We start from the raw sequence: 27,404 nt of genomic DNA, 5'->3' as shown, positions 1-27,404 counted from the left end.
CTCTCTGATGAACGTGGCAACCCAGTGTGGAGAGAAAGCTGAAGATGCAATCGTGAGTGACTGGGAAACACAGAACAGAAAGATATTGGCTGCACGTTCAGTCCTCTTTGCTTTCTTTCTGGCTTAGTCAGCCACTTGGCCTCTTATAATGGGGAAACCAGCCCTTACGCACAATTAAATAGTGTGGCTGTAATCCAGCATCTTTTTTGGTTTTTGGTTTTTTTAAGTTTTGTTTTTTTCCTCCTGAGGAAGAGTTATTGCTTCATATGCAGCATGGAATTGTGTAAAAGCATCCAGTTCCAAATTGATCCAAATTACATAAATAATAATGTTAAGAACATAGGGAGCTGCCTTATAGTGAGTCAGACCATTGGCCCATCTAGTTCAGTATTGCCTACTCAGACTGACAGTGGCTTCTCCAAGTTATAGGCAGGAATCTCTCCTAATCCTCTCTGGAGTTCCCAGGGAGGGAACTTGGAACTTTCTACATGCAAGCACGCAGATGCTGTTCCTAAAGCAGCCCCATTCCCTTATATCTTACAGTGCTCACATCCATGTAGTCTCTCATTCAAATGCAAACCAGGGCAGACCTTGCTTAGCAAAGGGGACAATTCATGCTAACTACCACAAGACCAGCTCTCTTCCCAATGTTAGATGACCACCTTTTCCTCTATCTTTATTGTTCCCAGTAAATTCATATAGGCCAGCTTGCTACTTCACCTCGTTTTTTTTCTGAGGGAAAACAGCCCCATGGAACTTGGTGCAGGAAGAGGACATACTTTATTTGCAATAATAAAACAAGTACTTTCTACATGTAAGAGAGAGTTTCAACAATGTTAAGAAATAAATTACCACCTTTTTTTTGTAAACCTGTATTCAGATATATCTGAATTATAAATTAAATAAATTAGAAGAAAACATAAGTGTCTTAAAATACAGCAGTTGTTAGGTAGAATACGTGCAATGCCCCCTTTCAATAGTGTTTAATGCTATTATATATAATATAACCAAACACTAAAGTAGAGACCTCTGAACACACAAGGCTTTCCTGCTAACTAGTCATCAATTAATTATTTTTCAGTGAATTTAGTTTCTGGTGGTAGAGAGGTTTATACATGTTTATACACGACTGCACAGAATGTGTTTTATCTAAGATATATTTAAGTTTTGTGCTTAAGAAAAAATATAGGAGCATAGGAATATTTCTAGCTCCATATTGACTGGCAGTAACTCTACAAGGTTTTAGGCAGTAGCCTCTTCCAGCGCTACTTGGAGCGTTTCTAGTCAGGGCTTTTACCTCGGAATGGAATGTGTGTGTTTGCATATCAGCCACATTCGCACCAAAGTCCATGCGAGATACTGGGGAGCACTTCACACACGATTCAAGTTTTTTTCATTGCGCATTGGAGCAGAGCCCAATTTATGTCTGGGGTAAAAAAAAAATCCACTTTTTGTGTCAGTTTTTTGTTTGGCAAATTCGTATTCGCAGTAAACATTGCTGTCTAGAAATGCTCCAAGAGATGCCAGAGATTGAACCTGGGATGTTCTGCATGCAAAGCCGATGCTCTGGTACTGAGTTACTGGGCATGGTTGAGAGCAGTAGTTTTCAAACTGTGTTCTGGAGAATCATAGAACTTCTTGGAAGCTTATTAGAGGTTTCTTAATGAGAAGATGACAAGCTTTGCTGAAGGACAATTTGACCACCACTGCTGATCTTCCAGCAGTGAACAACTACATGAACAACTACAGGGGAATGTTGGGCATGTTTTAGGGTGCATGCACACAGGGCTGTCCTTAGAGAGCCCTGGCAGGTGTGGGGCCCAGGGCAAATCAGCCAGTGCAGGGGCCCCCTTCCAGTTAATTCTAATGGGGGTTAAAAGAGTGGGGCCCGGGGGCAGTCACCCTGCTTGCTATGCCCTAAGAACAGCCCTGCATTCACATAGAGGCAGAACTGAGGCTGCATATGCTTAGTTAGTGCCTCATGTTTACTAAATGTTCACCCTAGATCAGAATTCTCTGCAGGTGTTCCTTGGCAAACAAGCTGACATGTGGAAAGGGTTCATTGAAAATAGAAAACTGAAAATCATTCGTTTAGTTTAGAGAAATCATACTGAAGAATAGTTTTGAACAATATATTGCAGGACTATATTTGAATGGCACACTGTAGTTGATGTGAGGCTTGTTAGGAATACAGTAACTTCTCTAGGACCTTCTCCTAATGAATCTAAATTGACTGGGACAGAATATGGAACACATTTGATTATTATAGTATCGGCTAACAAGTTCACTGAGATCAGAAATGTGCAAAATATATGGATTGTGGTTGTATGCATTGTTTTCAGTCATTTTCTTCTCTATAGATTCAGCAGACTATTTCCTTGGATACATGTGAGCAGTACTGCATCTGTGACCATTTAGATGCAGGTGATTAGTATTCTGTCCTTCGTCCAAGGAACTTCTGTCCTCCAAAGGTAAGGCTGCGACGTGTCAGTCTGCCTCAAAGGCACTGTTTGTAGCCCCCAGGTATTCAGACTTCTTTTTATGCTTCATCCATATTTTTCTCAAGAGACTGGGTGTGCCATTCAACGTGCTTCCTGTCAATGGTAAAGAGGCTTTGGTTCCTTGTGCTAGGCTTAAGTCATCCTCAGTATTTTTCCGTGGGAGCCTTCCATGCCTATGGTTGAAAGTGCAACAGGTTCAACATTTAGTCTTGAGTTCCCTCGTAATTATTATAGAATATGGAAAGAAAATTGTTGTTTTTAATGAAAGTGCAATTGTCACAGTTCTAAACACAATTAATGTGAAATCAATATCACTTTGATGCAGCAATCCCTGAACTTCCAAACCTAACAGATTCTTGACACTGGCTAGAGTAAGGTGGGAAGGGCTGATGGCAAATTGTGGGTTTTTCTATCCTCTTGGGATGACCATATTCTTCTGGAGTCCAAGGGCTGAATAGAGCTTGTTCAAACAACAGAGATCAGTGATACAATAGAGTTTCCTTCCTCTCTTCTTCAAGGAATGCCAAGTCAGGCAGTAGCAGCAGTTTCCTAGACTAGAAAACTAGGTGGTAGGATGGAGATTCTTTGCCATATATCCCCAGCTCTTTTAAGAGGTCAAACAATTAAATGGCTCAAGTTACTGGAGCATAATCAGGAAACTGAGAGTACATCTATACTACAGGTTTAACTTGGTTTAACACTCATTCCCTCTCCCTAGAGAACCACACTTCAGTGGGATAGGGGAACTAGGGATCTCTAATAAAATTCTCAACTTCCTCACTGAACTACCGTTCCCAGCAATCTTTAGCAGAAGTAATGACAGTTAAATTGGTCAGAAACAGATATAAGTTTGTCGTGCAGATATAGTTGGAGATTTCAGGAAAATACTTTGGATAAACTTTTACAGTTAGCATTTGACTCCTTGAAAAAACTCCCCTTATACCAGTGACCTACAATCTAGTAACTTTGTGTAGAGTGAGTCCTATAATCTAAGGAGCAGCTGTACTGGGATTAGATGAGTGTGTAATGGAAATTAACTTACTCTTCTGCAAGAACACTGTCTTTTATTGCTGGCTCTGTGGCTGCAGTCCATTTTGCATGGTGATGCAATACAGGAGATGCTTGAGGCTGCTAAATCACAGGGGAATGGAAAATATTAGTAACAATATCTTGTATAAAATTACCACATGCAATTAGGAAAAACATAGGGCCATTGTAGTTCTAATACTGTAATTGTATGGAAGAGGGAATGTTAACATTGTATAAGCTTGTCAGGCAGCAAAGACTTTGTAGTTCAGACTGGGGCTTTTTGTTCATAAAGTTGTGCAATTAAGGGGTATGAGGTCAGGTAGGGGGAGGACATTTGATGCATTCACCCTAATTCTTGATCACCGCATCTGATTTAATGATGCTAGCCATATAATGTTATTGGACTTGTAGACATGCTGTAAAAGGTATTTAACAAGTGGTAGTGCTTGTATAGTTCTCAGACATTTTAAAAAGATTTTTTTTCCAGTGTTGAAAGTGACGGTTATATCTCTTGATGTGCCATTCTTTTCTTATTTGTATTGGAAAGAAGATGCAACCTAGATAAGTGCATCTTTTATAAGACTGAGGCTGCAATTCTGTGCTCACTTAATTGGGAGTAAATTCCATTGAAATCAGTGAGACTTACTTCTGATTATTATTATTATTATTTTTTTACATTTATATCCCGCTCTTCCTCCAAGGAGCCCAGAGCGGTGTACTACATACTTGAGTTTCTCTTTCACAACAACCCTGTGAAGTGGGTTAGGCTGAGAGAGAAGTGACTGGCCCAGAGTCACTCAGCTAGTTTTATGGCTGAATGGGGATTTGAACTCAGGTCTCCCCGGTCCTAGTCCAGCACTCCAACCACTATACCACAGGCTGTAAGAATGTGAAATTTTTTTTTTTGCATGAAACACACATACATATGGTACTGTATATAAGAGCTTTATATTATGTCTCACTTACCAAAGAGAGTACATCTGACTGGTGATTGCTGTAACCAAATGACTGTTGTCTAGAAATTCCTGCTGCAATTCAGAATAAAGAGAAGAATGTATTTATTAAATACATTAAACTATTAAATATATTAGTGGGTAAAATACTATTGTTGGGGATCCCCCGAGGGGTTGCCGGCCACCATGAGGGATTAGGCAAACACTTGGGAGCCTACCCTCCCAGTGTGGCTGGTATTGATCCCTCCCAACCATGCAGGCCTTGATGGGCTGGGGAGTGTCTGCCTGCCCCCCCCCCCCAGGATAGCAGTGCACTGTCACTTGAAGACAGAGAGTTGTCACAGGGTCAGGGGCGACTCTTGTGAGACCTCGAGCCAAAGTCTCACAAAGCGGCGAGATCTCGCGAGACTTGCCCCACTTGCCAAGGGCTATATAAACTAGGACTGGCCAGTGATGAGGGGGCCAGTCCAGAAGGAGAGCTCAGTGAGAAGGAGCTCTGTGACTCCCTTGGAGAGCTGGAGGCAGCAGTTCCCTGGGGCAGTCTGTGAAGGAAACAGATTGCTTGTCTGGTGGAATACTGCTCCCCCAGTGGCTGTAATTCTGAGGCCACCAGGAGCCCTCTACAGAGGCGGAGGCAGACACTTACAATTATATTCCATGTTTAGAGATCTATAATGTAGTCATTGCTAGAATTTTGATCTTTTTCTTGTGTCTGAGGAATGACACCACGGGTCCTTGTGTAGTGCGTGGTGCCTGGGCCCGTAGGAGGGCCTTTTTTGTGGCCACCCCTCTTCTTTGGAACACTTTCCCCCCCGCCACCGCCTGGTTAATCCAGCACCCTCCCTGGCTGCTTTTAAGGCCCTTCTTAAGACCAATTATTATTATTATTATTATTATTATTATTATTATTATCACAGTCAGACAGGTGTTATTGACTGGTTTGTTTTATCCAGACATCGAGTCCTTCCCAATGACCTGGGATGCCAGAATTTTATTGTCAATATTGTTGTTATAGATATCGTCGCAGAATATAGGCTGTTCCCAGTAAAGCTGCTTTTTGTAATTGGCTGATGGTGATTTCTGTGGCCCCTATGGTGTTGAGGTGCTCTTCAAGATGTTTGGGAATTGTACCTAGGGCGCCAATTACCACTGGGATTATTTTGGTCTTCTTCTGACACAGCCTTTCAGTTTCGATTTGTAGATCTTTGTATTTTGTTATTTTTTCTGTTTCTTTTTCTTCTATTCTGCTGTCACCTGGTATTGCTATGTCAATTATTTTGACTTATGTTTCTTTCTTCTTGACTACAGTTATATCTGGTGTATTGCGTGGCAGATGTTTGTCTGTTTGTAGTCGAAAGTCCTATAATATTTTTACATCTTCATTTTCTACAACTTTTTTAGTTTTGTGGTCCCACCAATTTTTGGCTGAAGGTAGCTTGTATTTTTTGCAGATGTTCCAGTGTATCATCCCTGCTACCTTGTCATGCCTTTGTTTGTAGTCAGTCTGTGCGATCTTTTGACAACAGCTGATTAGGTGGTCCACTGTTTCATCTGCGTCTTTACAGAGGCACTTGCTATTTGTTGTTGTAAGCTGTTAATATTAATAATAATAATAAACAAGAAATAATAATAATAATAATTTCTTGTTTAACCAGTTAGACAGGTGTTATTGACTAGTTTGTTTTATCCAGACACCAAGACCTTCCCAAGGACCTGGGATGGCTGCATTTTATTATCAATATTGATGTTATTATTATAGACAGTGAAGAAGATGCACTTAAAATGGTCAATAATGAGACATTTATTAATAATAATAATAATAATAATAATAAATTAATTGTTAGTGGTATAGTTTTTGTTCACTGCCTAAAGTTTTTGGACAAGGAGGTATATGAGAAAATTTTAATAAATAAATAAACAAATAAACAAAAGTTGGAAATATATATTGCCTGATTGGCGAAAGTGAAGAGTTGCTAACTGTGTTATGTGGATCTTTAATCTCTCTCCTTGTAATAGACCAGAATTGCCAGATCTATATTTAAAAATGGTGGTAGTCATGGTAATGTAATAAGGTCTGCAATAAATCTTAATATCTTACAGAAGTGTGGAAATAAGTAGCAAGTTTCATTTTATATGCGATCCTGCAGTCTACAGGGATGCTTGATTGTTATATACTTCCCCAGCATTCCTAGAAAGACAATCTTGTATTCTGACTAAAATAAGCAGTGAAATTATCATTTTGGCTCAATTTTTCATAGGCTAATATATATCCTATAACACTGTTGTTTTCATCTTCATTTCATGGGATCTTTTTAATGTGCAATCCTCCTCCATCCCCACAAAACAACAATCCCAGATCCCTTTCCTGTTCAACATTTGGCTTTTTTAAGAAGTAAAAGCTTAATGCAGTGAAAAGCTGTTGTTGCAGCAGGCATATTTTCTTTGCTCATGCCACAGTGCATTTGTTAGTCCTTAAAGTGACTCAAGATTTAATGACTAACATACAGGATGCACCAGTGCAGTGAGAGAACAGCCTAACGGAAGTTCCCAACTAACTGCATCAACTAATAAGCTGTTACCAACTAATTGCAAGCAGGGAATGGGCAATCTTTGACACTCTCCCCTTCTCCAGGAAGCCTTCTGTGCCATCTGAAAATATGTCCCTGAGAGTTGTGCAGTCCACGGGGACATTTGGGGGGGGTGGTTCAGAGGGCTTCCTGTGGAAAGGGAGGGTGTCAAAAATTGTCATTTTCCCAATGCAGCAGTGCAGTTAGTTAGAAAGTTCTGTAAGGCTGCTCTCTTGCTGCACTTTGTTCTATATGTCAGCTGTTGTCTTTCATGTAAGAGAGTGAGATGGATACCCTTTGGGGCACTCAATGTGCCCGCCGCCAAGGCACTTAACTCAAGCCTGAATAGTACATGAATTACTGGGAACTTACTGTGTGTTGCAGGGCATTTGGCAGGATTAGAGAAGAATGCTGCTTGTCTGTTCTGCAGATGGCTGAAGCCCTGCCCATCTTCATCTTTGCAGAAGATGAGATTACCTTGGTGTGACAGGAGTTCCTCTGTCCCCTGAGGATGATAGTCAGACACTGATACCATCTATAAGGAAGAGGTGAAACTCTCTCATGACACATGTGCTAAGTGTAGGTTCAGTGTCTGAATCTACAGAACAACTGTAGTTATTACACTTTGGGTTGCCCATTTGCTGTACTCTTGGCCCACCCAACAAAAACATTGCCGGTGTTGTTATGTGATATTTATGGGAAACAAATAAAAACAGATAACAAAAATGGTCTGACTGTAAGGAAAGTGTAGTATTAGAAAAGTCATTTAACAGCAGTTACTTGTAGTTATTTATACAGTTTATCTCAAAGGATATACACAGTGCAATCGTGTGCATGTTGCCTCAGATGTACAGTAAATCCCACTGGGTTCAGCAGGACTTATTTTGAAGTAAAAATCATGTATAGGATTGTAGCCTAAAGTCAACAAGGTCTCAGGCTGGACAGAAGAAAACATCCCTTCCCCCACAAGAAGTCTCATTTATGACCCATTAAGCTACCTATTCTGTACCCCTGCCACACAAGGCTGATATACAATTCTGCAAACTGGTCTTTTAAAATAAATCTAGCAGGCTGTTTTTGGTCTGTCCAAATAGAATATCTGCACATAGGTACAGTTATTCACACATAATGCTGAACACATGAACAGCAGTGCACTTCTTAGCTGTGCCATGCGTTTGAGGGACCTGTAAAGGTAAAGTTGTGTCTTTGAGTCAGTGCTGACTCGGGGAGACCACAGAGCCATGTGGTTTTCCTTGGTAGAATACAGGAGGTGTTCACCATTGACATCTGCCGTGCAGTATGAGATGATGCCTTATGCAGCCAGGTTCATTTTTAAAATGAATGCAGGCACAGTAATTCACAAAATACTCCAGAACGGTGTTCTAGATAATTAATCTATGGAATTAATCTATGGATTTGCCATGGGATGTGGTGATGGCCACTAGTTTGGATGGGTTTAAAAGGGGCTCAGACAAATTTATGGATGACAGGTCTATCAATGGCTACTAGTCTGGTGGCTATATAGGCCACCTCCAGCCTCAGGCACTATGCCTCTCATTACCAGTTGCTGGGGAACAACAGCAAGAGAGCAGGCATGCCCTCACTAGGGATGTGCACCGGACCAGTCTGAGGCCATGTTAGAGGCCTCCGAACTGGTCCGGATTGGGGTATGTAGCTTTAAGGGGGGGGTAGTACTTACCCCTCCCACCGCTTCCCCCCCCGGCACTCGACTTTTTAGCAAAGTTTTTGGGGCGGCAGCGTTCCTCCCTGCCGCCCCTGCCCCTGTTGTTGCCCGGCAAAAGGGGAAGTTGAGTGCATGCATGCGCCCGTTGTGGCGCACACGCACCCGTTGCCACCACCGCACGCGCGCCGCACACGTCACACGTTGTGTGCACATGCAACGTGTGACGTGTGCGGCGCGTGCACGCGCATGGCGGTGACGGGCATGCACGCCACAACGGGTGCATGTGTGCACTCAACTTCTCCTTTTGCCGGGCAACAACGGGGCAGGGTCGGCAGGGAGGAACGCTGCCACCCCAAAAACTTTGCTAAAAAGTCGAGTGCCAGAGGAGTAAAAGCGGCGGGAGGGGTAAGTACTACCGCCCCACCCTTAAAGCTACATACCCCAATCCGGACTGGTTCGGAGGCCTCTAACATGGCCTCAGACTGGTCCGGTGCACATCCCTAGTGAGGGCATGCCTGCTCTCTTGCTGTTGTTCCCCTGCAACTGGTAATGAGAGGCCCACCCTTAAAGCTACATACCCCCCGGGGCCAGTACGCGCCTCCATGGTTCTGTGCACATCCCTAGCCCTCACCTCTTGCCTGTGGGCTTCCCAGAGGCATCTGGTGGGCCACTGTGTGAAACAGGATGCTGTACTAGATAGGCCTTGGGTCTGATCCAGCAGGGCTGTTCTTATGTTCTTAAGGACCCCCTGCTTATGCCTGCCTTTGCTGAAGATTGATGCTGCCATTCCCCCACCCCCACCCCTGGCCATGCCGCTGATACAACATTGTTCAGAATAACTGTAGTTAAAAAAAAGGGGGTGCTATCCACCTCCCACCCGCAATGCCTTGGAACGATACTTATGTCAAGGCATTGCGTAGAGAAAACGGCAACTACCAGCTGGTAACCACTGAGAGAAAAAAGAAAGACCACCCTCACAGCTGCTGCTCAGATAAATCCCTCCATGAAACTTAGGAATGCCTCACTTTAAGATTGCCCCACCAGAGAACCTTAGAAGTGTACCTACGCATCCCTGATGAACCCTTCAATCCTGGAGCCAGCCTTGCTATGTGTTTTTTTCATCTATCACCAATACACTTTCATAAAAGTGTGTGTGTGTGTGTGTGTGTGTGTGTGTGTATACACACACACACACACATACTCTGTAATGAGTCAAGATGACTTATGTAGGTCAGGAAACCAAGTCTATAGTAGCACAGTTTAGATCTAAACAGGATTTCAAGCTTCTCTAGGTCATTATGAACACTCAAGGTAAATCTCCAGGATTACAGCGAAGTCACTTTTCTTTTCTAATTGTATCTGAAAAGCCAATGTGCATGTGGCTTGTTCAGATTTAATGACAGTGGTATCCAAAAGAAGCAGCACCCGTAAGTGGCCCTCCACATATTTGATTACTGTTTTCAGCTGGGTCGTTACTTTTACTAATCCTATGTTGTGGAATCCTGAAATACAAAACCTTGCAAAATGCCTTCATTAGCTGTTCTTATGATGATCTTCGGAAACCAGGCAGTACATCTTGCAAAAAATGTTGCATAGCTCCCTTGTGCAAAACATAATTGAATGGTACATCTTGTAACAACAACAACAACAATAAAATCTTGTTCGTCTTCACCAGAGTGAAGAAGTAGGAAGGAAGGAATGTTGTGTACTATGAGTGCATTTTAAAAAGTTTTCTTGGAGCTAAAACAAGTTTTGGTTCCAGAGTTCTAAAGAAAATTACTACTGTACAAATTTATAACATGTTCTTACTTTTCTTTCTTTTTTCTTTTTTTGCTTATTCAAATAATATCCATTATGGAAGCTGACTATAATTTACAGTCTAAGAGCAAGATTCCACTTATAAGTTCCATTGATGTCAATGGGAAACAGATAGGCATGTGTTTAATTCTTCCATGGGACTCAGGAGTTTCTAACTGTGGGTAAATTCTGACAATTTTCATTAGCATGGATATTTTAACCTGATTTTAGAAGCTGAGCTGTCAACACACATATATATGATATTGACAACAATCCACCACCAACTACTATTAGCAAGTATTTCCTAATTGATTTTAATGGGGCTTGTGAAAATAGTTTTGATTGCTGGGTTGGTGGAGACCCAGAACTCTCCATTTTTTAAAAAAAGAGTCTTCCTTTAAATGAAAACCCTTAAATAACCCCCCCCCTTTTTTGTCGGCGGGTTAAAAAAGTCATATAGGTGAGATGAACACATGAGCAGTGAATACAAGTGAAAGAGGCTGTTGTGCTTGTGTTTTTGTTAGAAAGTAGTTATTTAGGAATTTCCAGGCAGCAGCACACAGAGGGATATTCTTTAAGCATGACTGCTATCAGGAAATGGTTAATGTTGAGGCATCTGAGGTTAATTCACAGGGCTAGTCGCATGGCTGTGTGCAGCACTTAATGCTGCTCTGGAACACTCAAAATGCTATTGCCATGAAAGACACTGGCAGGTTTCCAGGCGATTGCTATTTTTGCCCTTGTCTAGGATTAAACTAGCACATCTATCAAGATTTCCAAGTTAGGAGACTTCACATCATCTCAGGCATAGTTGCAGTGCTAACAGGTAAAGAGACATTTATTTTTTTTAAAGGTAATTTTCCTACTTTTATATTGCAGAAAACATTTGAACCTCAAACTCTCTTTTCAGTTATGCGTTTACCAAGTTGTCGTATTCTATCTAGCAGTCCTTTATGTTTTGTTGATTAGAAGTTTGTCCCAGTGGGGATCCTGTAGAGAGTGTGGGGGTGGAGTCAGAAAGAAAAGTGAGGGGAAGGAGAAAATGGAGTTGTTTCTGGAATAAGTTAAACAAACATAAGATTGCTTTGTATTTACAAGGGAAGCAGCTATAAAACACATGTATTGGGATTATTGCCCATTATTGGCAGAAAACCAACGGTTGGCTGAATTTAAGCCAGGGCTCATGAGGTCTCTGCCCCAGGATCCTCTCTGGATCCCAGGTTTAGGCCTTGAAGTCATGGCACAATATTGCTGGGTGTCTTTCTCACACTACACGAATTGACCCATCCCTGGACACACCGGGAAGGGATCACAAGGGGGCACATTCAGACCAGAGTGTGTGGCTTTCAGGAGTGCTGGCACTCATGCTATCTTAGCAAGTGCCTGTTGCTTCCATGCTTGGGCCCTTTAAAGTTGTTGAGGCACTACTGATCTTCAACAAGATCAGCTGGAAGCAAAATGAAAACGGTGGAACTACAACACACGCAACATATATATTATCCATAACCATCATGCAAAGGCCATCTCAATGGGCAAATTCCTGATGTTTACTCAGAAATAAGCCTCATTCAGCAAGGGTCCTGCTTCTCTCAGCTACCCACCCTTTAATTAGTAGCTTCTTCCTATCCCCCTTGAAAGCAACATTCTTCTTAGCTACTGGCCCTTTAATTTATTGTTTCTGTCACTGTGGCTGGAGCATTATTGAACTGAAAGGGTCAGAAAATGACTAATTAAAGTCAGTTCCCATTCTCTGCTGAAGGGCTTTAATACAGGAACATATGAAACTGCCTTATACCCAGTCAGACCACCAGTCCATCTAGCTCAGTATTGTCTACATAGACTGGCAACAGCTTATTATTATTTATTTACTACATTTTTATAATGCCTATCTGCCTTGACAAAGGCACCCAAAGCAGTTTACAATATTAAAAGAAGCAAATTACAGAACGTTAGTAAAACACTGTCTCAGGCTGTTGGTCTTTTCAGGAGCTGAGGACAAGAGCTCTTTGGCCTGGGTGCCTCCTTTCTTGCGTTCCTCTCAGGGCATACTGGTCTTTCCATACTCTTGAGAAGGTGCGGGAGAAGGGCTGCCTCCTAGGTGCCTCCTTTCTTGCCTTCCTATCAGGGCACACTGGTCTTTCTGTACTTTCCATGCTTCTTCAAGATTGCAGACAGGAGTCTCTCTCAACCCTATCTGGAGATGCCAGGGAAGAAACTTGGAACATCATGCAAATGCTCTTTCCAGAGTATCCCCATCCCCTAAGGGGTATATCTTACAGTCCTCACACATGAAGTCTCCCATTCAAATGCAAAGCAGGATGGACCCTGCTTAGCAAAGGCAACGGTTCATGCTTACTACCACAAGACCAGCTCTCTTCCTCAGCTAACTATTCAATTGTGAATGGGAAGGTAGTCTGGGTAGAGAAAACTGGCTTATTTGGGAATGGATTACCAAAGTATTTCATTTCAACATATGGTAATATGTTTAACATAACAAAGTACCATAACAAAATATGGGTGCCTCAGGACGCTGTGCTACGTGAAAGCAAAAATGTAGGGCAAGTTTATTATAAAGGCTGCATCATGGCTGAATCACTACTGTTGAACATAATCACTCACTACTGTCTCATACCCCAGCTGAATGCATATTATTTGAGAAAAAATCTTATTGATTTTAATAGGATATACTTAAGTGGATATAGGTAAGATCACAACCTTAGACTGCTTTTGGACTCCCTTGTTTGCCATAGGAGCCATTTTTGGAAGGGCGGTATATAAATCAAATAAATGACTGACTGAATGAATAAAATTGGTAACCCCAGGCCCAAGGATAACTCGAATTGTAGTTTTGCTAGGTGTGAACTGTGGAGACTTCTTGCCTAGAAACTCCTGGAGCCTTGTCCAGGTGCTGTCAAAACTGGGGACCCTGTTGTCGCACATAACCTCCCCGAGATCACACTTGCAAGCCCTGCTCCTCTGCTGACGTGCTCAGAAGCCCCACCCACAGTGTTCACAGTTATAATGTTTGTCTGCAGCAGCCACAGAGCCAGCCAAACGGCGGCCTAGGTCTGGTGCCGCTCGGTGGCCCCCTCCAGATACGCCTGTACGCGTGACATCACGGGCACAGGGGCATGGCTCTGGCTCCAGAGGAGCCCAGAGCGAATTCCCCCCTTCTGCCTGGGCTACTGAGAGCCCGAGCAAACTCTCTGTCTCTTATTTCAGGCAGCACCGGCTGCCTGATAGGACATTTCCCCCTTACTCTCCCTCCAGAGAGGGAGAGAAAGGGGGAAACGTCCTATCAGGCAGCTGGCGCTGCTTGAAATGATGAACTGAGAACTCGCTCGGGCTCTTGGCAGCCTGGGCCATGCCCCTTTGCACGTGATGTCATGCGCAAGATGGGGCGTGGCCCGGGCTGCTGAGAGCCCAAGCCAGCTCTCAGCTCATCATTTCAGGCAGCGTTGGCTGCCTGCTAGGATGTTTTCCCTTTTCTTTCTCTCCCTCTCTCTCTGGAGGGAGAGAAAGGGAAAAACATCCTATCGGGCAGCCGGCACTGCCTGAAATAACAGATGGAGAGTTCACTTGGGCTCTTGGCAGCACGGGCGTGGGAGGGGCGAGTTCGCTCTGGGCTCCTCTGGAGCCCGAGCCTTGGTGCTTCAGCGGCCCTTTTCATTGGTGGCCCAGGTTCTTTGAACCCATTGGCACAATGGTGGCTATGCCCCTGGTCTGCAGAGACAGACAAATGCTGCACTTGTGGAGAGATTTTCCTTGAGGTCAAAACTCTGGAGTGCCCCAGTGTTCTGCCTCATGGGATGGGGCTTCTGAGCATGTCTGTGCAGGGGCATGGCTTGCAAGCATGCTCTGGGGGATGCTGATGGATAACACCTGAACAGAGTCCAGTTCTTCAACATAACTATAAATCCCAAGTTTCCTTGAGGGAAGCCTTGGTGCATAAACTGGCTTAAGCATGTACTAATCCACCTTGCCTTTTGTTGCATTTGTATACTTTAAACCCTTTTCCAATACATAGAATTTTGTGGATATTTGTCTTTTGTGTAGTATATTATTTTGTATTTGTTAACAACAGTTCTGATATTACTTTTCATGTGAGAGAAGGTACAATCCTGGACCAATAGTATATTGGTCTATATAAATATCTATATAATTAATTCTCCAAGACGTGCCGCTGGGGATGCGTGGGGATGTGTCATGGAACTCTCGTGAGAGTGGCGGCACCACTCGCAAGAGTTCCAGGCTTTGGGCAGGCGGTGGAGCCCGGGCACAGTGGAGGTGTGAGGAGGTGGCCGGCTGGCCGGCGAGCAAAGTCCCACCAGTGTGAGGAGGCGACCAGTGGGCAGGCGAAGCTCTGCCGGCATGAGGAGGCAGCCGGCGGGCAGGCAAAGCTGCGCAGGCCTGAGGAGGCGGCCGGCGAGATGAGGTGATGGAGAACAAGGGGCGCAGATTCTCTGTGCCTGGTCAGCTAGTATAGTATAAATTTATTATATAAATATTTAGTATATATTATAGTATATATAAATGGACCAATGGTATATCACAACTTCCCATGTTTCTAATTCGGAGATGGGGCTGTAGATCAGTGGTAGAGTATCTGCTTTACATGCAGAAGGTTCCAAGTTTAATCCCTGGCATCTCCAGGTAGGAAAGACTCCTCCCTGAAACTGTGGAGAGCTGCTACCAGTCACTGTAGACAATACTGCATTAGATGGACCAATGGTCTGACTCAGTATAAGGCAGCTTCCTGTGTAAGGATATGGAATGTCAGGTTTTGGGAGCTGACTAGTTAACAGTGCAAATATCTTAGCATGTATGTTGTTTTCTCTCGCACATACATGTGCAAAACTCTGTCAGCTGAGCCCACCACTTAATAAATTAAACCTAATTTAAAGACTTCCTAGTTTCTCAGAAATTTTAAATATTGAGCTCTTTTTTAGGGGGTTCTGAATTATGAGTACAATTGTGCAAGATTGCTAGAGTGCTAATATATTGGGGCATTCCCCTGTGTTCTGGAAGTGCTCTGTAGAAGTGGGAATACAACCCTTAAAGCAGGGATGTGTTCCCACTCTCGCTGAGAGCTTCCGGAATGCAGGAGAGTACCCCTGAATTAGTCCTCTTGTACAACTGCATTCATAATTCAGAGCTCAACAGAGCAGCACGTGGGCTCTCACTGTGCCCCTTCAGCTAGGGATGTGCACAAACTGGTTTGGCAGTCCCTTTACAGACCGCCAAACCAGTATGGAGGTCCAGTGGTTCGGATGGTTCGGCGGCGGCGGGGGGTTACCTTTAAGGAGCAGGGGGGTGCTCTTACCCCCTCCCTCCTGCTGCGTTTCCCCCCACCAGTGCTGTGCCCAAAATCACTGCATGGGGCGGCATCATACCTTCTTGCCACCCCAGTCAGCATGAGACCGGAAGTGGCTGGTGCACGTGTGCGATGTATTCACATGAACCAGCCACTTCCGGTCTGATGCTGACTGGGGCGACAAGAAGATATGCTGCTGCCCTGCACAGTGATTTTGGGCAAAGTGCTGGAGGGGGAAATACGGGGGTGGTGGTGGTGTAAGATCACCCCCCCTGCTCCTTAAAGGGAATATCATCCCACCGCCAAACCATCTGCCTGTCAGACCTTGCACATCCCTACCTTCAGCTGCTTGAAGCATGGCTGCTTTGGGTCATCAGGATGTCAGCCAGTGGGACTTACTTCTGAGTAAACATGCATAGGATTCTATTGCCAGCTAGGTTTTCTTTTCTACCTGTAAATGTGGGAGTTCCACATCATGCCCTTGAAAGATCTGTTTTCCAGTTCATTTTAAAAGAGCAACTTGCTTTGATAAATAACATGTTTCTTACCTTTTTTGTTAGGATGCATTGTGTACTTTTGGCTTTTCTTCTGACTGGGCTGCATGCTACAAAAAGAACAGAAACATCAGACTAAAGTGCAGAAGTGTGTTCATATTCCCTTGTAAGACAGGTGCTAAAGTCAGTGACAGACAGAGGGATCTTTCTGAGGCCACATTTGCATGTAACGTGAAACTGGAGTTTGCCAAACCCGCGGTAAATTTTTCAAACTGTGAATCGCATTGCAGAACATGGTCTGTCCAACCGTAGTCCGGAAACCGCCGTATTCAGTACAGAGTAATCGACTCCCTCCCTCTTCCTGGCCTGTTGAGGCTGGATCCCAGCAAGCTCCGTAGCACTCAAATCACCAGACTGTGGGCAGGGTTTCAGCACGCCTCCAGGGCAGCAGCCATTGGCCACTATCTTCAAGTGATCACGCAATTTTGGAATGATCCACTCACCCTCAGCAAGTAAAGCGCATGTAAATCCCTTTAAATGCCACGCCATTCAAGACCTTGTGACAGCGATTGCACTGCCACCCTCCTAAGAGCCCCAAAACAAAACTGTTTTGCACAAGCATAGTTTCTGGTGTATGTGTGGGTGGGGAGAGATGCTGTTGGGCACTATTTTTCTGTTACTCAGGAAAGGGAAGGGAACATGATGACTTCCTGGGAGGGGATATGTATATGAGGGATGGTAAAGGATCCTGGAATCTGGCCACTGTGACCAAGAATGCTCTTGTGATGGCTCACTAGGGGTGTGCACAAAACTGGTTTGCCTGGAACCAGAGGCAGACTGAACCAGACTCAAACTGAACTGGGCATGTTCAGTTTTGTGCCCCTCAAACAGACCCCCTGCTCAGCTTGAATTCGAGCTGGTTCGGGGGTTGTAAAGTAAAAAAAATTAAAACCCATTGCTGGGTTCAGCAGTTTCCAGGGATGCTGCCTCTGTGGAATCTCTCCCATTTTCCCCTCCTTCACTCTTCCAAGGGTCATTCTGGCCCATTTTTGGCAGCCCTTTCTATGGTGGTGGCAGCCATTTTGGAGGCCTCCATACTTGTGCCCTGGCCATTTGTGTGGCCTGAGTCATGACCCGGCCATGCAAATGGCCAGGGCACAATCACAGAGGCCTCCAAAATGGCTGCCACTACCAGAGAAAGGGTCAGGATGGCCCAAAAGTGGGCTGAGATGACCCTTGGAAGAGCAGGGGGAAGCCGGAGGGGGAAGGAGCAAATGGCAGTGACAACCCCCCCCCATGTCCATGGTAGCACTTTATTTGGGGTCGCTGTTCTCTCTGGTTAATGATATAACTTTTGCACAGGAACCCCCTTCTCTCCAGGGAAGCCTTTAATGCACCCAAAGGAGATTTTGGTGCTCCATGTGTCCAAGTGTAGCCGGATGAGCAGACTGGGGAGACACTGGGGACAGAGCTTTACTCTCATTCAAATTTTCTGGGTTCAGACCAGCGTTGTGGCATATGCAGATCTGCCGCCATGTGGAATTGCATGAGATAGGAGCCCTGGTTGTTTGTGACCCAGTAGAGTGGGGTCACCGTTCCAGGCAAAAATAAAGACGGACATGTTCAAATGGCTGGATGGGCTGACAGATGGCACACTTTGATAGCTTTTTTGTGGTAGTTGCCAAAACAAGGATAGCTGTTGCCAGGGTACCTGTCCACAAGGCTTGGGTGTATAAAACAACCAGGCTGGGCGGCATCTACCGTCCAGTCTGCAAGCATGTCTCCATGACCCGACATTCTAGTGAGAGAGCAGTCCATGGGAGAAGGGATGTCATCGCACATTATTAGCAATTCTGCCTGGCACCCATGTCCCCTCAGACGTTTCTTCCCATGAGTTGTGAAGGGGTATCCCCATGGCCTTACATTCTCATGAGTGAGCGGTCCGCCCAGGAACAGCATCTATTGTCATTACATATGTCTAATTGCTCCTTTCACTGGAGGCTATTTTGATCTTGCTAGCTGGCTCTTCTCATGAGTAAGCCTAGGGACTGCACACGTTTCCCCCAAGGGGAAGGGGCTGGGGCCCCCTTCCCTAACATCATTGTACAAAAAATAGAGCAGAGCCATTCAAGAATTCCTGGTTGGGGGGCTGCCCTTTAAATCTGACCCTGGGTATCACCACCCAACCATATGTTGCCATCCCAGCACTCTAATGGGGTTGCCCTGCTTTTGTTGCCACCTTGGCTGCATGTGCTTGTGAACATACATCTTTGTTGCTTCATTTTCAGAGAGCAAATAATGTAGTGCCTGTCTTGCCATCCTGTCCCCTTTCTCTCCTGATTGCCAGGAGAGTGGGAACAAGGGACAGAGTGAGAAGAGGGCATGCCCCTGTGTGACTTTCCCGACTGACAGTTCTTCAAGCTTGGGATGGAACATGGCAGCGTCCCTGTTGCCAAGCAACTACTTTGTTGGATTGGAGACAGGGGGCAGGGCAAGTGCTCGGAGAAGTGGCCAGTGAGAAGCACTGCAGCCATGGAGCAGGCATGATCTCAGGTGGATCTGTGCCACCCTCTCTATGATTATGGTTCCAGAAACAGCATGAAACCGCAGCTATGGTGGCATCCACGTGGATGTAATGCTGCCACCAAATAACCTCAGGTCATGGTGGCGAAACTCACTATAAAGTAGTTATACTGTAGTGTTTATTTGCTGTAGTGTTTATTTGGTCGTTGACCATAAATAAATGAGTTCAACTCACTATAAATTAAAGGTTCAAATAGGACTTTGGCGAGGCAAATGGCAGGTTGCTTTTGCCGCAAAACTGTAGTTACACGCATTTGGATGTTTACAAATTCAAACCTCGGCCCCATTTAAATGCAGGTTTGTGTTATGTGCGAATGTGGCCATAGATTAAGAAGTGTTTGAGCTAGATAGCACAATTGCATGTTAGCCCTGTATGTACTCAGTGGACTACTTCAGATTTTCAATATTGTGGTTTAAAATCTATATATTTTTGTTCAAAGGTATCAATGGATTCTGCAAAGGAGAAACAAAATGGCAAATAGGGTTCAGTATGTTTCAAATAGTGCACATTGGGGCAAAGCCTTCTAATTTCACATAAACAATTATGGCTCTGAATCACGAAAGATGGGCTCTGTATCAGGAAAGACTAACCAGGAAAGAAATCTTGGGATCAAGGTGGTAGTTCAGCAGAGTGCAGCATTTGTGCCAAAAGGCAAATTCTATACTTTGCATTATTATGAAAATTGTCAGTATTGTGATGCCTTTATGCTCTGCAGTGCAGACACATTTGGAATATTGTGGGCAGTTCTAATCACTCCATTTCAAAAGGATATTGCAGGGCTAGAAAAGGACAATTAAAAGGATTGGGGAGTTGGAGCACCTTCCTAATGGAGAAAGACTGACGTGTTTGTGGCTTTTTAGCTTAATGCAGGGGTGTGGTGGTATTTACACAAGATGCAGTGATGGCCAGTTGTTTAAATGACTTTGAAATGGAATTAGACAAATTTAAGGAAAGTAGCTATTAATAAGCATTGGCTGGCATGATACGCAGCTGTGCAGCGACGAAAGATGGGCTGTAGGTCTTCTAACCTTCGGTATCCCTATGCAGAAGGCTTCTTGCACAGCAGACTAAACATGGAGGGGAGGGGGAGTGCTTTTCACATCTCCCTCCTTGCTGCTCAGAAACAGATTTATGCACGTGGCAAGGACTTTTGCAGTGAGGGGAGAGATGCGAAAATTGCTCCTTCTCCATATCCAGTCCACTGTCCAAGAAGCCTTCAGCTTAGGGACGCTGAAGGCTTCCTGCAGGCTCATAGCCCTTCTTCCATCACCATGTGGGCCACTATGAATATGTGGAACTTCAGGATTCAGAGAGAGTATGCCTGTGAACTCCAGCTACCAGGCAGCAACAGTACGGGAGAACTATAGTTTCATGTGTTGCTCATAGGCTTCCCAGAAAGATCTGGGTGGCCACTGTGGGGAGCAGGATGATCGACTGGATGGACCATTGGGTTTGATCCTGCAGGGCTCTTCCTATTTCTGAACATTTATACTATTTTGCTCCCTTAATTAACATAGGTTTTAGAAAAAATAATATTTATATACTACTTTTGAACAAAAAAATGTTCTCAAAGCAGTTTGTATAGAAAAAGAAATTATATATTTTCCTGCATAAACCTGCCCATATGTTCCTGTGCTGTTTTAATCTTGTAAATTGTAAATTGCCTTGGAGATCATTGCATTGAAAGGCAAGGAATACATCTTTTAATTTTTTAAAAAATAACTAAAATCCATACACTTGACTATTAAGTTCTTAATGAAATCAGTTAAATACATATATAAAAAGACAGATTTTTAAAAAACCTGTCCTAAGTGTCAGTTTACATGGATTTCAGAGGATCTCCTTTAGTGGGGAGTTCTCCAGAGTACTTTAGCAAGAGGTCCTGCACAGACTTTACACCAAGATGGAATTCAGCAGAACTTCCTCTCAAGATCTTGGTGGCCAAAGTATTTTATAGACAGAGACACACCCTGAGGTAGAGAGAGCCAATGTAGACTAGTCTAGTTTCTTGCTCTTTGTAAACTGCTTTTAGATTTATTTTTGGTCTTTGTTGAAAAGTGGTACTGTATATAAATATTCTTAATAATAATAATGGTGGACATTGTGTCAGACTAGAACTGAAGAGACCAGGGTTCAAATCCCCACTCAGCCATGAACCTCACTGGGTGAACTTAGACCAGTCACCACTTAGCTAACTAACCTCACAGGATTGTTGTGAGGATAAAATAGGGAGGGGAGAAACATGTAAGCCATCCTGAGCTCTTTGGAGGGAGGGTGGAAAATAATGTATGTGATAGATATTTTGTTATTTATTTAATTTATATACCATCTGACTCCAAAGGTTCTAGGGGGTTTACAAATATATAGACCCTACATAGGGCAAAACCAGTTTACTAGACATTTACAGCATATTGTGTTTTCAATGCACAGATCTCTTGATAATGTTTATCTCTTATATTCTCACAACAACCCTATGAGGTAGGCCAGTATCAGCCCCATGTTTACAAATCTGTAGGCGGAGACCAACTTGCATTTATTACAGCAACAGCAATCTATGGATATCTTAATTTTACCTGTGATGAAAGTTGCAACAAATGCTTGTAACTCCACCTCTGTTTTGTGGGGAAGCTGCTATTTAAAATCAGATCTGGATAGTATGAATTATTATTAAGATCGTTTAAAATATGTTAATACACATATGCCTCATGTATTAAGATTGTTTAAAATGATGGCCATTGGGTATAAAATCAAAAATAGAAAAAATAGCACTGGACGCAACCAGAATGAAGAAGAAACTAGGTGAGGGACAGTTCAGCCCCACTAGAATTATAAGAATTGCAAAGAAAAGAAATGAGGACTGGTAAGATTTTAAGCACATGAGAAGTATCGACTCTCATCAAAGGCTTGTTCACTTGTCATCTTACTGGAAAATAAGTTCACATATTGACACCATATTGGAAATAAGAAGAGTAAAAAAAAATTGCCTGTCCCTTTTCTGTGCTGCAGTTTTAATTACATTAATGATGCTCCAGATTAGACCTAAGTGCTTTATAAATATGCATCTGGCCCGTCCTGTGTAATCCTCTAGCTGAAATGCTGCATGACTGCAGCCGGGAAAGCCACAAACTGCTTTAGCAAAGGAGAAGAAAGGAACGATAAACACAGCTTTACGCCACTCTGGGACAGGTTTCAGGAGGCCCTTAGCAAACTGCCCTCCTTACATCCCCTGTTCCCTGAGGGTACACCATGACAGTTGGTCCACCCACACCCACACCCACCACATGAAGGTTATGGGGCACAGAGGTGGCCTAGGGGCAGGGGCATAGCTAGGGGGGAGGGGGCCCGTGTTCATCCCTCTCTCCAGTGGCCCCTCAGAGTGAGGGAGATAATGAATAAAATTGGGAGGCGTGGAGCTGGGAGGCCCTCAAGAACTGGGTGGCCTGGGTTCTTTGAACCCATCCACTCAATTATGGCTACACTCCTGCCTGGGGGTCAGCTGTGGACCCTTCTGAGGGCTCGGAATTCTTGGCAGTGCCCAGCAATGGTGACCCCCCTGACACGTTCCATGACTCTGTGTGATACCCACTTGAATGGGCCTTAAAAGGAACAGTTGCTAATGGAGGCGAGTGCTGTCCTGATCCCTTGAAATAAGGACACAAAGAGCTGTTTTACTAAGTCAGCCCATCAAATCCTATACTTAGAGGTGCTAAGATCTGTTTTAAGAAACTGTGGCACTTTGGGCTGAGTACAGATAGGGCTGACAACTATCATCTCACTGACCTGAACAAATTTTAGTCTAGCTCATTGGCAGGCAGGCAAAACTGAAGTGAGTAGGGATGTGCACGAACCGGTCCGGAGGCCATTGTAGAGGCCTCCGAACTGGTTCGAATGTGGTGCAGTTCAGCAGTTCGGTGCTGGGGGGGTGGTTCTTTAAGGGCGGGGGGTACACTTACCCCTCCCACCGCTTTTCCACTGCCAGCACTCCTTTTTAAAAGTGGTTTTTTGGGGTGGCAGCGTACCTCCTTGCCACCCCTGCCCCCGTTTTCGGCCAGAAGTACCGTCTGCGTGTGCACGTCAGGCGCCCTGTACTTCCGGAGGAAAAGTGGTGGGACAGATAAGTGCACCCCCGCCCTTAAAGAACCACCCCGCAGCAACGAACCGCGGAGGCGTGGTTCCGTGCACAGCACTAGAAGTTAGGAAGTCCCCTCCCCTGGCTGCTTGCCTAATGTGTGTGTTCAGGGTTTTTGCTGTTAGCACATGTGCAAAGGAGTATCCAGCAGGAAAAGTGCGAAGGTGTAGGCTTTGAGAGGGTGCTTCACAGAGATTCTTAAAAACTATTTATACACTGCTTTTCAACCCAAGTTCTCGAAAGGGGTTTAGATACCAAATGCTATGAGAGAATGGATTCTTGTCCCCAAAAGGCTCACCATCTCAAACAAAACAAAACACCGCCCACAAAAGAGACAACAGTAATAGCCACTAGAGAGAGACTGCTGGGCTGAATAAGGATCGCTGCTTCCCCCTGCTAAATATAAGACATTCATTGGGCTCTTGAAAAGATGTCTCTTTGCCCAGTTAGCAAGGATTGTCTGGTTAGCTTATCAGAGCTGCATTGTGCCCACAAGGTCACCCAGTGTGCTTCATGGAGGATGAGTGGGAATTTTAACCCATCTCCCCGGTTCTAGTCCGACATAATTGCATGTCCTGTCTCTGTCCAGGAAGTTCTGGGGAGGGCGGTGGTTACGGATGGCAGAGGGAAAGAAACTCTGTGTATGCCCAGGAGCACTTGCACTTATTCCTAAGCTAGGGAGACCACATGCAAAGGGGGACAGGGCTACTGCCAACCAAGTCTCTTCCCAACCCTGATTTCAAGGCCTGAACAGGAGCCTTGACACATGCAAAGAATGTGCTCTGCTACCCCTCCCTAAAGTCTGACATATGCAGATAGAGATGTTCAGGGCTCAAGCCTGCTTGGTGCTCAGACCTGCTTGCAAACTCTGTCCATACTGATGTTGAGGGAAAGGAACTCATGCACATGCACTCTACACATGCTCAGAAGCATTCTATGTCTCTGGTTCCCAACCTGGGAGCCCCCAGATGTTGCTGAACTACGGCTCCCATCATCCCCAGCCACAGTGAATTGTATATGGGACTGATGGGAGTTGTAGTTCATTGACATCTGGAGGCCCCCATGTTGGGAACACTGCTTTATATTATTACTTCACTTACTTCCAGTCCCAGGCTAGGGAGACAGGATGCAAGAGGGAGAATTTCATCAGATGCAGCTTGACATGCCATAGTTCTGCGAAGCTAAGAAAAGCTTGCCAACGTTACTTCTTCTGTACAACAGTTAAAGGCACAGAAGCCCTCACTTGCATCTAGTCATCCTATTGCATAGCTTGGACAGAGAAAAGTGCTGGTGCTAAACTCTGGGACCCATAATAACTCTCTGGAAATTCAAGTTTATAGGATACCCCCTCTGAAATAGGTCTTATGCCCTGAGCTTCTGCTACTAGCTCCCACATGTTATGCCAGGTCTTGTCCATTAAACAATGACTTTGAAATCATAGATTCTGATTACAGACAAAGTTAGGGTTGCCACCATTTCTCGCTGGCAGGGCTTCTATGCCTTCAAAAGCTGTGTAGGAGTGAACACAGGGGTGAACTTCTCCTGCCATTGCATTTTCATGCCAAGGAAAGCTTCACATGCTGAATTTGTTAAACAGTTGTTAAAGGCATAGCGGCAAAAGAAAAAAGATGGAATCCCTAAAGAAAGCCGAGTTGTGGGGTGATTAAAAAAGAAAAAAGAAAGCAGAGAGTTGTCTCTCTCGGTGGACCAGATTCTGTGGTATGAATGAAGTACAGCAAGTTCCCTGAGAACGTCTTTCTAAAATTTGATTTAACAAGTAAGGCTCTTGCCTATTGTTTCCTACCCCTGCCCTGCAGGATTCTTACCTCTTAAATACTTGTGTCTTTATCACCTATGGCAGGGATGGGGGGGGGCGAGGAGGCGTCAGTAGAATTTAGTTTTTCCGTTTATTATTTTAAAGTTAGAGATAGGATGGAGTGGCATGGTGCAGAGATAGGACTGAATCTTTGTGAGTAGGCCTGCCCCTTTCTGCAGCTACTAGCTTGGACTGCTGTTACACCCTCACAGCAGTGAAAGGATAGTAGAAGTTAAAACAAATTACCAGGAAACTGAAAACAAACGAAATGTGTTTCAATTTTAATTTTTGCATGTACTAATGCATCACAGGGATGAAAAACAAAATTTGCGAATTATAATCTCATCTGCATCTAAAAGGTAATGATAGTTTTAATGAATGAATGAGTTTGCAAATAAATAGCTGATGGCTTTGTTCTCGACAAATAACTTCCCTTGCTTAATCTCCCTATTTGACATATGGAGTTGAAAAACAATTGTTCTCATGAATGCATATTGATCTTTGTCTGACTTTTGCTCTTTGTGACGGACTAATGGTAAGGTTAAAAATACATCCAGCCCCACATGCAAATTTGAAAATAGTCTCATTTTTGATTCAGTGGGCCATAGCTAAACAGAGTTCTTTTTTAGACCTAACTATTCAAGACTATATTTTTCATATGTTTAATATGATATTCTGTTACTTTAATGCACACTTCAAAGAACAAAGCCCCATGGAATTAGGCATACAATTTGCACAGTTCCTTCTATAGAAATACGTCACCTAGTTCATGTATCTAAGCATTTGCCTGTATATTCTCCAGGAGGAGGAGGAAAAAATCAGATCACTACCTAACAAGTACAGTACAACAAGCATGCATCTGAATTATCAGTTTGATTTTTTGTTTCCCCTCCAAATGTGTCATTTCAATAACACACACACACACACCCAGACCTGCCTGATTGACTGCCTGGTACTCACATTTGGAAGAAATCACAGTGAAGACTTCTAGATTTTCATCTCTGCAGCTGTAAATCTGGTGCATTTTTCACCTCTCTCTCCTGGCTGCCTATCAGCTTCATGCAACTGCTCTGAACTTCTGGTAAATAGGTTTCGCTAATCCCATCTGGCTCTGTGATCATTGTCCAGGTCCACAAAGGACAGACTGATGCTGTGATCTCATCTCATTCCATATTCTTCAACATTTTCTACCCCCATCTGCCTTTGTATGAATTCGGCTCACGTCAAGGTTTGATTTTGTTGTGCCTTAAAACCACTGCTATGCCAGCAATATTTTATTTGCATAACCCCTCTTATTACCATACAATTATAAGTGGTGAAGCTGTGAAGGAATGTAGGCCTGTGGGGTGTGTGTGTGTGTATGTATTTCTGTACTGCCTGATATGTTCGTCTCTAGGCGGTATACAAAATGTAATGGTGAATTATCAAATAAGAGGTTACTGAAGTAACTACACTGGGGCATTCTTTGGTACTATTATTCTTCCCTTTAGGCACACTTTCATTTAATAAATAAAAATAAAAGTATTCCTTTTTAGAAAATAAGAACCCTTTAGTTAATACACGCTGTGGTAAAATCACACTTTATTTAAAAATGTCTTGTGTTATAAGCCAATGGGATAAGGTGCTCCATGTGCCTCCCTTCAGCCCTGAGATCAACATTTTCAAATATAGACGCTTGGTCTTAAGCACTCAAATCTACATTTAGCCCTTTTAGTAGGTGGCCTGGTTTGCTGAGGTGTTGCACTCCTGCTTAAAACAGACCCTGGTGGCTACGATTCTACATCCACTTACTCGGGAGTAAGGCCCATTGAGTCGAGGGAACATTCTGTCAACTTTCTTACTTAGGTGCTTATGAACAAATTCACTTTTGGCCCATGGATTTAGCATTTGCAGCAATAAATACCTCAGTGATGAATGTCTTAGAAATGTCTGGTTTTATAAGCAGAAAGGGGGAGGGGCAGCATCAAGTATGGGGGGGGGAGAGGCAAAGCCTCCATTTTTATATATATATATAAAATATCCTCAATGTGTTTTGGCATATTGCCTTTTTCAGAGGCAAAAAGCGAGGGGTGGGTGGGGAGAGCATGTTGTTTTATAAACCTTTCAGATAACAATCTTTATCAGAGAAAATAGTTCTTGAACAGTTGCAATATAACTGCATGCAAAAGCACTCCCCTTTTGCATGCATCTGAAATATAAGTTTTCATATTTAAGTACTGAACTATAAGTACTTATATGTATAACCATACGTATGGTTAATCTAGTTCTAGGTCAGAAACACTAGCCAGTTATTAACAGAACCTGATGACTGCTGTCACAGAAAGCTAATCTATTATGATTGTGATGTAATAGATTTTTTAAGGTGAGATGTCAATACTGAATAAGTGAGCCTGACTGAAAGAGTACTGCAGTAGTTTTATATACAAGAGTTACAGTTTGAAACCCAAAACAAGCAGAATGTTTGCCTCACTTGTTGAACTTTCTAGGGCAATCTTCAGACTGTCCCATGGCGGCTAATCTGTTATGGTGGCAGGAA

General features: G+C 43.8%; 1 protein-coding gene across 3 annotated transcripts; it reads right to left on the bottom strand.

Moving 5' to 3' along the window:
- Positions 1 to 761: 761 nt before the first annotated feature.
- On the bottom strand, positions 762 to 26,058 carry VXN (vexin). 3 transcript variants are annotated; one of them, XM_053248657.1, is made up of 6 exons: positions 25,829 to 26,058; positions 16,394 to 16,449; positions 7,423 to 7,585; positions 4,497 to 4,558; positions 3,544 to 3,632; positions 762 to 2,674 (listed from the first exon to the last, which is right to left on the bottom strand). In XM_053248657.1, exons 1-6 carry the CDS (start codon positions 25,890 to 25,892, stop codon positions 2,488 to 2,490), a joined length of 621 nt encoding a protein of 206 aa, XP_053104632.1. In that variant the 5' UTR covers positions 25,893 to 26,058; the 3' UTR covers positions 762 to 2,487. The 3 variants fall into 3 exon arrangements, with proteins under 3 accessions (XP_053104632.1, XP_053104633.1, XP_053104634.1); XM_053248658.1 differs by having other exon boundaries at positions 7,423 to 7,555; XM_053248659.1 differs by lacking the exons at positions 16,394 to 16,449; positions 25,829 to 26,058 and adding an exon at positions 11,454 to 11,484.
- Between the last annotated feature and the right edge of the window lie 1,346 nt (positions 26,059 to 27,404).

The sequence above is a fragment of the Hemicordylus capensis genome, chromosome 4 (genome assembly GCF_027244095.1).
Source record: "Hemicordylus capensis ecotype Gifberg chromosome 4, rHemCap1.1.pri, whole genome shotgun sequence".
Classification (NCBI taxonomy): domain Eukaryota; kingdom Metazoa; phylum Chordata; class Lepidosauria; order Squamata; family Cordylidae; genus Hemicordylus; species Hemicordylus capensis.
This window is presented reverse-complemented; position numbering and strand designations above follow the sequence as displayed.

Excerpts from the sequence above, each read along its gene's own strand:
- VXN (XM_053248657.1), bottom strand. The coding sequence starts at position 25,892 with ATGCACCAGATTTACAGCTGCAGAGATGAAAATCTAGAAGTCTTCACT. Across the intron at positions 3,633-4,496 it reads AGTCAGATGTACTCTCTTTG|CAGCCTCAAGCATCTCCTGT; the intron begins GTAAGTGAGACA and ends CCTGTGATTTAG. Across the intron at positions 2,675-3,543 it reads GACAGTGTTCTTGCAGAAGA|GCATGGAAGGCTCCCACGGA; the intron begins GTAAGTTAATTT and ends TTTCAACCATAG.